At 36.9% G+C, this 14585-nt stretch overlaps 1 protein-coding gene across 2 annotated transcripts in view; it reads right to left on the bottom strand.

Annotated features, from left to right (window-relative positions):
• ythdc2 (YTH domain containing 2) overlaps positions 1-14585 on the bottom strand; it is a 36179-nt gene that overhangs the window by 10346 nt on the left and 11248 nt on the right. For both annotated transcript variants that reach the window (XM_088912356.1, XM_088912355.1), the window contains exons 13-26: positions 14180-14245; positions 12996-13174; positions 12516-12612; positions 11727-11814; positions 11557-11637; positions 11384-11466; positions 11048-11153; positions 9953-10072; positions 9596-9868; positions 8608-8734; positions 7099-7304; positions 4327-4522; positions 3671-3774; positions 1298-1587 (exon numbers count right to left, since the gene is read on the bottom strand). In XM_088912356.1, the coding sequence (XP_088768482.1) occupies positions 1298-1587; positions 3671-3774; positions 4327-4522; positions 7099-7304; positions 8608-8734; positions 9596-9868; positions 9953-10072; positions 11048-11153; positions 11384-11466; positions 11557-11637; positions 11727-11814; positions 12516-12612; positions 12996-13174; positions 14180-14245 (2016 nt within the window). The remainder of the gene's footprint in view (positions 1-1297; positions 1588-3670; positions 3775-4326; positions 4523-7098; positions 7305-8607; positions 8735-9595; positions 9869-9952; positions 10073-11047; positions 11154-11383; positions 11467-11556; positions 11638-11726; positions 11815-12515; positions 12613-12995; positions 13175-14179; positions 14246-14585) is intronic.

Raw genomic sequence — 14585 nt, 5'->3', positions numbered from 1 at the left:
CTGCCAATCTTTCATCTTTGATTTCCAGCTGCAATATATCTCACAATGAACAATCATTCCATGAAAAGCTGGGTTCAAATCCATCAAACAGCTTGAAAGTAATTATATCCACTTTACGGGTTATTTTGGATTCTGAAACGATCCCACTGTCCTTGACCCATATAACAGCAAGACATCATTCAGGATTAATTCACATGGAATGTAGCTTTTATTTTCATTTGCCTAAATATACTACTGAGAGTGCCCTCATCATTCTTGCATGCATAATCCCAAAATCTATTAATAGAGTAATTAAGTGACTTTTCTTAAACTGTAATACGTTTTATGACCAAGGCTTTAAGTAGAAATTAACAGCATTTATCAACTATGTTAAACATCCATATTGACATTCTCTTTCATGGTCAGTCACTCCCCCCATAACAATACAAAGCAAACCTAAGAGTGCCTGGGGATGTGCCCGGTCTTCTAATAGTGATTAACACAGATATAATTACTAATGAGTTGCAAACATCAGACAAATTCAAGATAGGTCTTTGTTTAGAGTCTTTCTCTGCACTGGTTAAAAGCAGCACTGGATCTCTTTCTTTCAATGAAACTCGGAATCTCATAAAAAGTCAAAGGGAATATAAAAAAAAATTAAATCATCTGTTGAGTTATAAAAATAAAAAAGTGTTCCTCAATTATAAAATACCATGTAATAGTTGATTCTATGAAATGACTAAATTGTTGCAGTATACAGTCTATTTGCTATCATACTTGTAACATACTGTAACTGTTATAAAAAACATTTTAAAAACTTTACTAGTGATACTATTACTGACAGTAACATTTAAAGTAAAGCTCCCTGTCCTTTAATGTAAAAATGGGTATTTCTTGAAGACAAAGGTATTCTGCATTTCATAATTTTACGAGAGAATGAGTGAAAATAACATCTAATGGTCTGCACTAATTTGATAACCTATATATAGCTTCTCTAGTAAATACAACACTGTTCTGGCATCTCTTTAAGTACCATGCTTTTTTTAAGACAGCAAGACAGGATTTGCCCTGCTAGCTTGCTCCATTTTCAGAGGGAAGGTGACATTTTTAAGCCAGACTGAAAACATTCATGTCCCTGTCTTGGTAGGTAACACGATGCTATAGGACGTAAATCTGACCTGAAACTTTGAGATAAGAGCTTACATAAATTTGTTCCCCAGTTCCCCCACAGGATTACAGTGGATTTCCTTATCAAGATCGTTCAGCCCTGAAGTGTTGAAACCACATTAGTGCTTGCCACATTTTAGAATATATTCACCCCTCAGCGTGTGAAGCTTCATCTGGAGGCTCTGCGTCAGGACAGCTCCTGCAGCTGTTGGCGGTCCTCCAGGATGACAGCTGAGGGGGCTCTTCAGACATGGGCCGGGGTCTCTGACCAATCCCGGAGGGCTGCTGCAGGCCGGCGAGATGCTCCTCGGCCATGAGTACAGATACCAGAGCCCGCAGCGTCTGCTCGTCCACTTGAGTACAGGGCTTCGAGGGGGTCCGGATTCGCCGCAGGAACAGGCTGTGCCACTTCTGCCTCAGCTGGAACACGAGGCTGGCCGTCTGCGGAAAAGTGAGACACCCATCTCGCGGTCTTAATGCCGAATCAAACGAAAAAATAACCCCGTATGAAAGCAGTACAGCATTCAAATGTTTTATGGTTCCTTCCTTTAGCTAGCGATTTGAAGTTTACAAACCTTCCAAGTTTGTGAGATATTCAAGTGGCAGCAGTGAATAACTGTTTCACTTACAGTACTTTGTCAGTGTAAAGTATAAAGCTTTGTCTATAGTTCTCACACAACAACCATCTGTTGCTCCATCTCACAGCTCCAAGTCTGGCAAAGAGCATCAGTTATGTGTGAATATTGTACAAACATTTTGAAATGTAAAGTATTAAAAATGTATTAGTGTTTGATATAAGTAAAAAGAAAAGTGTCTATCCTCAATTATATTAGTTACCTGTAAGACACTCTATTTCAATTAAATAAACGCATAACTGCTTAAAATTAGCTCCAGCTGCTAAAATTACATAATCTAAACTATTAGTCATTTTTGGTTCTCCTTCCTACAGTAAGGCTTGGCTGTTCTATTTTAATGTATAAGACAGTGAGGAATGAATTACTAAATTTATTAGACTCATAAGAAATATCACAGGCAGATTGCACACAAAGTTTAATTTCTTGTAGTTTTCCTGATTGTGTTGCAATGTGTTTTAGTGCATTTCTGAGTAACTCCTCTATTGTATGTTTTGCACTGTATTATTTTTTGTCATACATATGTTAATAATAATAATTGCTTACATAGCACTTTTCTGGACACTCTACTCAAAGCACTTTACAGGTAATGGGGACTCCCCTCCACCCCCACCAATGTGCAGCCCCACCTGGATGATGCGACGGCAGCCATAGTGCGCCAGTCCGCTCACCACACATCAGCAATCGGTGGGGAGAAGAACAGAGTAATGAAGTCAATTCATAGATGGGATTATTAGGAGGCCATGATTGGTAAGGGCCAATGGGAATTTTGGCCAGGACACCAGGGTTACACCCCTACTCTTTTCGAGAAACGCCCTGGGATTCTTAATGACCACAGAGAGTCAGGACCTCGGTATTACGTCTCATCTGAAGGACAGTGCCTCTTTTACAGTATAGTGTCCCCGTCACTATACTGGGGCATTAGGACCCACATAGACTGCAGGGTGAGCGCCCCCTGCTGGCCCCACTAACACCTCTTCCAGCAGCAACCTTAGTTTTTCCCAGGGGGTCTCCCATCCAGGTACAGGCCAGGCTCACACCTGCTGAGCTTCAGTGGGTTGCCTGTTGTGAGTTGCAGGGTGATTTGGCTGTGATATGTTAAATGTCTTAAAAGGTGTCCAGTCTTGAACTCTATAGTATCGGTATAGGTTACAAGGTTACTGCGACCCTAGCCATGGATAAGTGGATATGTAATAATAGATGATTCTTAAACAGTAACAAAACATTAATTCTGTTTTTGTTATTGTTAGCTGTAGTTAATTTTTATTTGGCAAATCATTCTCCAAATAGTTCTTACTGCATGTATACCAAATAGAAGACAGTTTCAGGTATATGTAAATTTAAATAAATTATTTCAAAAATTACAATAAATAAAAGTGGTGGTTTAAAGTAAGAATTTTAAAATGAAAATGTTTATTTCCATTATGTATTACCTGTAGCGTAGTATTATACTTCGAAATGGATATCAATAATATGCTATGATTCAAATCTTTGTTTGAAAAGGTGTTCTCAAGTTTCCAGGGTAAAAATAATAAATTTTACAGTCAAAATAAAATGATCTCTCTTGTAAACAAACTGCTTACAGTAATATGTGCATCATGCAACTGCATGATGAGATGTTCCTTTTTTATTAGAAGATATTTTGAACAGAAAATTAGGAAAAATTACCTAACGGACCAAATTATCTGTCTGAAAGCAGAACCTTTGTGGGATGAGATTTCTATTTAAGAAATCTTGCACTGTCTGCCAAGAAAAGGGCATTCTAGTGAATTACATGCCCTGTGTTTCTGAAGCTTACAGTCAGGAACACATTTCACTCCTCCTTCAAGCTGAACGAAATCTACACAAGGAGCTGAGGGATGATGCACTGTATTCTTGACTTTATTTTTCACCTCATGTTCCAGTTTGAATTTCATCCATTCATCAATCTTCAAAGTGGCCATGTTAACCGACTGGTCTTCCGTTTCACTATCACTGCTGTCATTAACGCCATCGGCTGTCAAGAAAGAATGAAAAACACCTAGTTATGACACACAGATTGCATTCATTATATGCCAAAATCAAATAAAAACTAAAATTAAAACTTTATGTTGCAGGCATTTAAAGGAGAAACAAATTGCTTCTGGATTTTTTAAATATAATATTATATTCTTAGGTGATTCTTTGTTTCTCTTCATCAATCACTCGATGAAGAGACAAAAGTGAATAGCACCAGAGCTGCCTTGGCTTTAAGGCAGAATTCTTCACTACCAGTTTATCACAAAGTAACATTCATTGTACTGTGTACCTTGCAGCTTCACACTGAACATATACTATTTTAGAACTATTTTTATGAAATGACGGATATCATTAGCTGCAAATATATATATAAAGCAGAATTTGTAAGAAACTACAGGATAAAAAATATTTATGAGAGGTTGGAGGGTCATTTGTGTGTTAAGGGAACCATATTAGCTTTTGTCATGCTCTGAAGCATTTAAAATTGTGCAAACCCTGATTGTGAAAATTGCAATATTTTGTCCTAGTAAAAACAAATTCTGCACTGTACCGTTCTGCATTGATGGCTCCTGCAAAGCAGTGCTCGGCAGCTTTGCACATCCTCCAAAAATGGCAACTGTAGGCGATGTCACTACAGTACAGCACCTGATACTAGCTATTCTGTGAGCTCTGGTCATTTCATCGTATAACAGCCAGCTGGTGGGCAGACACTGAATAGCTGCAGCTTGACCATTTGCTGGTGGAATCTGAAAATTAAAGCATGATACACAATGCAACACTAAGACAATCAGAAAAGCACAGTATTTGAAAAATACTTTTTTAAAAAAATTTCACAAACATTCAGGTGGGAATAAAAAAATGTGCACCCTAGACCTAGCTCTTTTCAATGGAAGATGCTCAAGTACTGAAACAATATCAACTCATAAGTTTCAGAAATCAAATTCTAGACTTGGGAATGAAAAACAGCACAACAAGGTGACGTTTGGACAGAGCATCATGTTTTATTTCAAATTTTATTTAGACAAATATTGAATGGAGCTCCCAGGTGGCTCAAGTGCTAAAAGTGCTCGCTCTGAGCGCATATCAAGCTTAGCCTGGGTCATGTTAGCTAGCTCACTGTAGCCAGGATACCCAGAGTGCAGTGCATAATTAGCTCAGCACCAAGAGGGTTATGAAAAGGGATGGGAATGGTATTGCAAAAAACATTTAATATGCTAGACTGAACCTCTCAAGTGGCTTAACTAATGAAGACACACCTGAGCTCAGGCTGAGCTCTATGATCATAGATTCGAGGGGGGGTCGTGTCACTAGCTGATTGTGACAGGGATTCCCCAAGCATCAGTACGCAACTGACTGAGCGCCGCAGAGGACAGATTAGCTGGCACAGCTTTCAAAGACACAGCAACCCATGCTGCCAACTGCTTCTAGCAGGCTTGCGGGGGTGTTTGTTGAGGTACAGCATGTGCCTCTCCTCCAATCAGCACCAGTAAAGGGCTGGATCACCTGTGATGAGTTACTTAATTTTTAAGAACTTAATTTATCTGGATCTGCTGACCATTACTGCCAAAGAATATGGTACAGCAGAAAAGATGCCTTTCTTGTACACGCATGGGTTCAAATCCCACCACTAACACCATATGCGACTAAATCGCCTAGCAGCAAGTCCACGGCTGGTTACAAAAGTCCTAAAAATAGATGAGATTAAAAAATGTAGTGCAAAACCAGTGACTGTTTACTTGTACTCAAATGGAAGGAAGAATATTTTCAAAAGAAAAAGACACAACATACATCAAAAGTGCCAAAGTGTCTGTTTTTCCAGGGCATTCATTACCAGTATTTTGGTAGAATACCAGGACTGCAATAAACCAAGTTGTGTTATAGCACACAGACAAGATTCCATTCTTAGACAAAGAATAACTACCAAACGATGAGTGCCAGGATAAATACCCTAAGCTACACTTGATAGACAAGTAAAATTTCTAAACTGAGGTGAATCAGGTGTAGCAACACAAAAATGGACAAGATACATGGACAACACTGTAAATCCACAAAAGATAATACAGAATTACAACAGCAACAGCCAATGATGAGGACTTAAGAAAGACAAGGGCCTACCACAGCCCTGCATTGCCCAATCTCTTTTTTACCTGCTGGGCTATCAGTATAGTTGTAGAGATACCAAAAGATGAATTGATTATTTATCTAAATGAACACCGAGACAGAGCTGAAAACCTCAAGACGAACTGAATTAACTTTTTTTTAAAAAAGCAAAAACGTGTCAGTATCTCTCAAAATTGGGGAGAAAGATTCTTCACATAAAGGTAATGTAGCTCAGGAGTTTTCTACAGTTGATGTTACTCTGAGAAAATGTAAATATGGTACTTAAAAGAAAACTATAATGAAAACAGAGTGAATTGAGAGAGGTAATGTGCTCTTTAAAAAAAACTTCAGTTGGATTTTGGCTATTGGTCCACTGTTCTTTACACTTGTTTGTGTAAAAAACATAACAAAGCCATAAAAACGTTACCGGTATTTTATAAAAGAACTATTATTAAAGAACCTCTGAACAAACTGTTCTAGCAATGTTACATTGTTTTAAAATTGAATTGGGTCTATATAGGTTTTGCTCTTCAGATTTTAAACCATGTGTTTAATAAAGAAGACAAGATAAACACTTAATACTTACACCATATGCTTGTTGAGGAGTTTTATTTGTATTATTTTCTTAAAGCGTTTTAATGTAATTGGTGATTTAAGCTTTAATTCTAAGATATCACTTCAAACATGAGTATGTATCCCATTGCAACTGTAATGTGTCTCTTCATTTATCTATAAAAATATGATTAAATGAATGTACTGCATAGTTCTTAAACATTCATTCATAAGAAACAAAATTCTCTTTGTGAGGGACAAGATTAGTTTGCCAGGATTCTCACAGATTCCAAAAAGTGACCCCTGCAACTTTCCAGACACTTGCAGGTTTTCAGAGATGTTAATGAGGGCTGTAAATCTCCTCCTTTGTTGAATGGTCTGCATGTTTCTGCAGAGGCTGCGATATAAATATAACCAGCAATTCAAAATTTAAAAAAAAATGTTTTATATAAATTGTGATGAATTAATTTGACTTATTGACTATTTTATCCATTACAAAAAACAGCTTTATGTAACTAGATATGTTCCTAATATTCCTCACACTATTAGGACTTATTTCTCATATTATTTCGACTCTCTTAGAACACATTTTATGTTTGTTGTAATCATTTGTTATTGAACAGCTCCACCTTGAGGGCCAATAAAAAAACACTGTAAACACACTCCTTACCTTATTATTCAGTGGTTGGCTCAGCACCGAGTTAGGGTGGAATCTCACTTTCTTCTCTTTTGACCCCATTAGCATTGAATTCTCCTTGTCCACATGGATGAGGTTAGGATACATGCCGGCCACCAGGGCTGCTTTCACCACAGCCCAGTTCTCCGAATTCAAGTTCACATCACGGATGTCACCTCCCCCTCTTGCCCGAACAAAACCTACAACACCAGTAGCAAGACACTAAGTAATTGGTAATTAACAAAGTATTTTGTGTCAAAATATAAAAACAATAATCAATAAAAAATATTAAGTGCTGTACAGTTAAAAAAAAACATCAACTACTTTCACAGAACAAGAAGGGAACCATAGAAAAAGTCATTTTTCTGAGAAGGGGTTTACTAAAAACTTTTTCAAATATTAGGTTTCTTATTGAGAGGACTCATACAGTATATCCAGAAAGTATTTCTTACATCCTTTATATAATTCTAAATCTAAACCAGCTGTAAATCTAAATCTAAGTTTAATGTAATAAATTGCTCATGTGAAACTTAAGTTTTAAGAGCTAAAATCAATTCATCCAAGCAATTCCTTTCAAGAACTTGAATGAAGTCCATGCCAACTAACATCTATAACATTATATGGTAAAAATGTACACACAATAAAACAAAAACTTAAAATATTTTTTTTTAATTGCAGAATAATTTCCTTCAGTACTTCACAAAGCATAAAAAACTGCATCCACATATATAAAAGTTTATGCATAAACTATTGCCAGCCTAATTCCAGTATTGAATACTGGAATAAGCCACCCGTGAAAAGCTGGAATTGAACCTTATTTACAATTTGACATTGGCAGCAAGATCAGTGTATAAATTTAAACCAGGTTAAAAGTACATATGAATTCATTTTTTTTACCAATCTGGAAACAACCTGAAACTAACCAGGATGTTTCTGCCTAAATCTGGTTTAAATTGAAGAAGCCAAAGTTAGGGCTACTCGCTTCACAATTATGTTTTTATTTTGTTTTAGAACCATTCAGGAAAGAAACACTACATGGCATGCAGGAAGACAGGGAATAGAAGACAGAAAATAATAGTTTTTTTACCATATTTCTGGTTTATTGAAATAAACTCCAAGGCAGTGAAGATGTTGTTCCTTTACATAACACTTACGCCCAATAATGACTTCACGACACATTACAAAGAAACAAAACAAAATCTTAATCCGAGCGGGTTCAGAAAAGAGAATATCTCAGTCATAAAAGTCGGGCACAGCAATTTACACCAATGTGACGACAGCACATTTGTTCAGTGAAACTTCATCTTCATGATTCTGACTAGACACTGGAAAAAGCCAAACCACCTGGCCTTGGCCAAACCTAGTGCAGTTCACAGGTTACAGTATAAAAAGGATATTATTAATCCACAAAACAAATGTTTTTTTTTCATCTGTGCAATCACGTCTAGGTAGATCCCCAAGAAAGTAAATCATTTTATTTCCAGAGGTGGTGTTTCAACTCACCTATGGCTCTTAGTTGTCCAAGCAGCTGTGTCCTCATCCCGATGATCATTTCCATTGTGGCCTGAGACAAGAAGTTCTTCTCACAGAACGCTCTCTCCCAGCCATCACTACGAGCCTTCTGCCACGCCTAATTGAAATTAAACATTGGATTGGGTATGAATACTTTTTTCACATTTTTAAATGTCCCATCATTTTCAATTCTACAACAGTTGATCTTAAACCTTTGTCAAAGAGCATTAAATAAAGTGCCGTCCACACACAATATACAGTATAGAAAGGCCCGCCATTTGCAATGCCAAAAAGGCCTGCCAAACTGTACAGGTTCTCTCACAACACTGCTGTGCCTTTTGCTGTTCATTCAGCTCAAGCCTTGAAACATGCATGCTGTAGTTCTGTCTTCTTTCCTTAGCATTTGGTCTTAAGTCCCATTTAGTGCCAAACAATTATGCACATATCTAAAAGTTAAAATCATGTATCACCACACTTTTTATGGTTTCAAAGTAAGCCAAAATGTTTCCACTCTTTCTCAAATAGCACTGGTCCTGGGTTCCTGTTTGCAATTACCCAAGAAAGGATACTGCTAACTGCTTCTGGCTGTACACTGCCACATGGACTGCTTAATTTATGATGTTGTTAATTAGTAATGGCTTTGTGTTCCTCAGATTGCAAACTCTTGCACATTAGGTCAGCTTCCCAAATGACACTCCATCTGTACTATTGATAAAGGGTATTTCAGAGAACAGATCAATAGAACAATTCTATTGCAATAAGCAATAAGAGAGACAATTCAAAATGCATCTGAAACGCACTCAACGCAGCAAAAATATTTTACGTTAGCTTTATCCTCAAGGCAAAGCAGAGACAGAGCTAGAATGAAAATTTAAACAAATACTCAATCCTAAAACCTCTATACTTAAGGGAAAATACTATTTATTTCTAAAACCACCCTTAATTAGCTACAATATCAAGCATATTATTAGTGGCTTACCTGAAAAGCTCTTAGAAAAGCCATGTGGTCACTGAATGTCCCGGCAGTGAAGCGTTTTCTACACAGCATTGCTGCCCTCTTCTGGGCTGCCTGTACAGGCAGAACAAATGGATCTCTATAGGCCAGAGTGCAGGCTATCGTGAGGATAGGATCAAGGCATCTCAGCACCACAGCACAAAGCACCATCTTCCCAAGGTTAGGTTCCACTGGCAGGTCAGCTAAGTGGTACCCCAGTTCTGTTAAGTCTTCCCAGGGGTCCATGGCATCTATTGTCTGAACAGACAGAGAATACATTTTCTTTTGATATCCGAAATGCTGAGAAAGGTCACTTGGCTAAACTCTGAAACTGAGAATTACCTTGAGCATCTGTACTGCATTTCTAACGATCAGTGTAGGTGGTGGTTCTGGCGCTTTAGCAAGAAACTCAGCAACAGGACACGCAATTGGAGCCAGCAGTTTGGTGTGTAAACACAATTCCTTTAGAATGGAAATAAAGAAATGTAAGAATGTAAGTACTATGCAAAACAACTGCAAAATCACACAGGAATCTAAACTATTAATTCCTACAGTTGATATAGTGAAGATATACAGATCTTATATCTCATCAGATTTTATCAGATTACACTTACTTGATATAGAAAAGCAGTTCAATATGCCTTAACACTAAAGACACTATATGAAAATGCAAAATTTACAGGTGGAAACATAATGCACAAGTTTCTACAGAGCAGTACATCTTTTACTAAATTTTAACAGATTACAATATTTTCAGATATCCATGTTTTTGGTTACATATTAATTTAGGATGCTTTGCAGTTTAACTGGGTTTTTTTTTGTTTAGCCTTATTGGTTTCTACACCTTTACCCTTTAGAATGGAATGAAAAGCATATGGGGAAAACCTTTGACTTCAATTAAAGACTGGACTGCTATGGTCTTAAATGGTATCCCTTCACCTCCTGAAGTTTACTGAAAAACTCTTTATTTGTGTCCAGAAATCACGGTGCCTGTTGAAGCAAAGCAGGAACTCCCTGGGGTGTAAATAACTTCCACATGTTCTTCTCCAAACTGCTCACCACAGATCAAATGGGGATATTGTGATTTTTGTGCATTTTACAACCCTTTTGCTTGTTTTGGCCAACACTGATTACATCTGTACTCAGCGACATAAATAATGCAATATTGAATGGTTGGTTTCGTACTATAGCATAGCAGGATTAAAATAATTATTTTATTTTTAAAAAAGCTTTATGTGCAATTCTATGTAGGAGAACTCACAGAATTAAAAGCATATTAAACTCATTAAGCACCAGGAACAGTAGAGTTTGCCTAGAAACATGTTTATTACTGGACATTTTTTAACAGTGCAGTAATATTTGTTTCCCAAACAACCCTTATCTCTAGCTTTCCATATTCCTAATTCAAAACCTGAATAAAGTTGTTCACATGTGTACCTGCAGAGGCATCCTGAGGAGCTCAGGAACCTGGAAGTCCAGCATGTTTTCAAACCTCAGTCTGCTGAACAGATGAAAGCAGATTCCTGGCCTACAGCGCCCGGCTCTGAGGAACAAAGAAAGCAGGTTAATCCAATTATCTCACACCCCTTTTAAATCCTGTGAATGGACCAGAAGCCATCCAAAACAGTGTTTTTTTAAATAATAAAAAAGAGAAAAGTGACAGTTGTATAGAATGTTTCTGAGACACTTTTCCACTGTCCTGACCTATCTCCAGACAAACGTTTTAGATCATAATTAGTGACAACACCAAGCATCAATGTACTAGCAGCATACCTTCCTCTCCTCTGGATTGCACTCGCCTTTGATATCCACACCATCTTTAACATTGTCACATGGTTGAGGGCATCAAAAGACTTCTGTAACACAAACAGGACTTAGAAAAACTTCTTGCACTCCAGTGGAAAAACAGAACACAAGACTTCCGACTGACGCAGATAAAAAATTACCTCTTTGACTTTGCCAGAATCAATAACAAAGACCACATCATTCACCGTAATGCTGGTTTCTGCAATATTGGTTGAGAGAATCTGTCGTTTAGAACAAAAAAAAAAGAGCCAAAATCACTAAAAAGAATCTTAATCAGAGTTTTTTTTCTATTCTGTCACAGTGTACTTACTATTTTACGGATGCCTGGAGGTGGGTTTTTAAGTACTCTCTTTTGGTCAGAGGTATTCATGTTTGAATGAAGAGTGAACACTTGATACCTGTCAGAAAACAGCAGAAATAAATTATAGACCAATCCATATAACACTTCATCAAATAATTTTGATTTAATATTGTAGCAAACAATTCTTTTTTGTCTTGAGAAAATTAAAACTTCAGCATTTGTATAGATGGCTACAACACATTTTATCTATCTTCACCTCATGTATATACCTAAAATCACATAATTAATGGAGAAGATGTGCATCTCTCTCTGGTTATGTGGGTATGGAATTGAAATAACAAGGCATACGAAACACTGTTGCTCTACATTACCAGGATAATAAGACCGTGTATCAAGAAGCACTACAGTTCAAGAGTCATGTACTGTGTATGACTGGATTTTACCATTTATTCATAAAATATCATTTTAAGGATTAAAAAAGTTTTCAACCTAATGAATCTCGGGCAGCAGTTTTCTTCTCCCCATGTTCGCATGGGTTTCCTCTGGGTGTTCCGGTGTCCTCTCAGAGTCGAAAGACACTGGTAGGTTAATTGGCTTATGGGACAGCTGGCCCTGGTGTGAATGTGTGCGTGTCAGTGTCTGTGTGTGCCCTGCAGTGGACTGGCGTTCAATCCAGGATGTATCCTGCCTTGTGCCCAGTGCTGGCTGGGATAGGCTCCAGCTCCCTCGTGACCCTGTACTGGATAAAGTGATTAGAAAATGGATGGATGGATGGAAGTCATTATCCCAATTCTTTACCTCTGAGAATGATCTGCAAATCTTTTATCATCATAAAGGATGCGATCCCGAAGCCCTACAATTTCATCATATCCTGGTAGAAAAATTAAAATTGCACCTAAACAGAAATAAAATAATATTACAATAAATACCAAATGACTGATTTACAGTGCATAAATAAAACAATTAAGTTAATAAAATCAATGTAATCTATCCCTCCCTGTACTATAGAACACCTGTCTGGATTAAATTGCAAAAACGTTTATTATATGTACATGTTAAACAATACTTTTCACAGCTTTTAATAATATCAGTATCAAAATTAGTTCTGCAGAAATGTGTTCATATTACTTGTGCCACTAAGACGATACTACAAAGGAATTTTCTTTGAAAGGTAAAAAAGAATTGACAAATCTTTAATGCAGTTAAGCTGCATTAAAACAGTCCTATTGATTAAATTACAACCTTGTAGAAAAGAGAAACCCCAGCTGAGGGCCCTACCGTCGTCAGAGGTCTGACAGATATTATATAGGAGGTGCATGATGAGGTCCAGGTCCACCTTCTCATCATCAAAGCTGTGATGGTAACTTTTCAGGAGCTCCTGTTCCTCAGTGCTCAGCTCACCACATTGTGTCTGTACAAGCGAGCTCTCATCCAGCTTCGCAGTTTCTAATGAGGAGCTGTACACACAAAACCAGAGACAAATTATAGAATTCCTACGTGCATCCTGAAGAGATCAAATTTCCTTTCTTAATGAAAGTACTGCAAGATGTGCTTAATCTTGCTTTGCTGTGGTCATATTCTTATAAAACAGAACAAAGAACAAATAAAGCAAAGTTCTAGGAAATGGAAGCCAAACACGCAATAGTGTCCACATCTTATCACTTTTCTTGTGCTCGACTTTTCTTCATGCAGATCTTTTGGATTTTTTTAATCGCAATGTGTTTTTCTTTCTGTGTCTATATTAAAGACTGGACTTTTGACAACATGGCCGGCTCTGGGTTCTTAATATTAAATCATTAATGGAGTAACATAATTTGCACAAGGATGGCTGAAATGTTAAATTTCCATTTCTTTAACTTCTCATGTTTTCTGCTGATATCCTTTATGGTATGAGAAATACCACAAGCACTTTTGTTTGAAACTGTCTTTACACATCAGTTCATGTATAACCGTGACAATGGAGACCTTACAAACAAGACGGTCACACACAAATACCTGTATCCAAGACTCACCTTTATTCAAGAATCCCAAGTCATCGTCATAATGATTCATCACCAGCAGACAAAGATGCATGAGTAGAGGAGGGACACAATCAAAAACAGACATAAACAAAACTGACATACTGTACATACTGTATATGAACAAAACTCCTGTCCATTGCTAATATTGTAACATGTACAGTATTTTAAAGTTTTTGATGTTAGATGTTAGTGAAGTTGATAATATGAGTGCACAGGTGGAAAAGAAACAATACCTTTTATAGGCTACTGTGCCATAATCCTTAATAATCCATAATCCATAATATAGTTTACACTTTTTTGAGACTTGTTTTTGTTGTTTTACATGTAGGGTTCATTTCTCATTAACTACTATGGCTCTTCATTTTAAAAAGTTAACATTTAGAAAAGCTAAATAATTTAACCAAGTAAAGTCTTATTTCCCTCTTCGATAAATGTACTTACATATAGGACTCAAGTACTTCAATTGCTTCAGTTTGGTCAAATCGCTTAGCCCAGTCCAGTGCTGTCCTGAAATGTTATAAAAACAAGCATAAATATACATGCAATACAATTCAATGAAAAAAATGAATTTATTACTTTTGAAATCATATTATATTTCATTTACATAAAGATTTGAAGGCATTTCAAGGATCTATAGAAACAAAGAAAAAGCCTCAACACTATCAAAGTATACTGTATATACAATACCAAAGTGTTACAATACGAAAAAAAAAGTCTATGACATATGAGGTATAATTCAATAAGATTGACATGGACAAAGGTACAGCATAGCTGCTGCTCACCTCGTAATACTCCTAATACCAAAAGCAAAATATACATTGTGATCCTAGTTTTAAAATGCAAGGCA

This window comes from Atractosteus spatula, chromosome 3 (genome assembly GCF_055471065.1).
Source record: "Atractosteus spatula isolate fAtrSpa1 chromosome 3, fAtrSpa1.hap1, whole genome shotgun sequence".
Classification (NCBI taxonomy): Eukaryota; Metazoa; Chordata; class Actinopteri; order Semionotiformes; family Lepisosteidae; genus Atractosteus; species Atractosteus spatula.
Note: the sequence above shows the minus strand (reverse complement) of the source record. Positions and strands in the feature narration are given on the sequence as shown.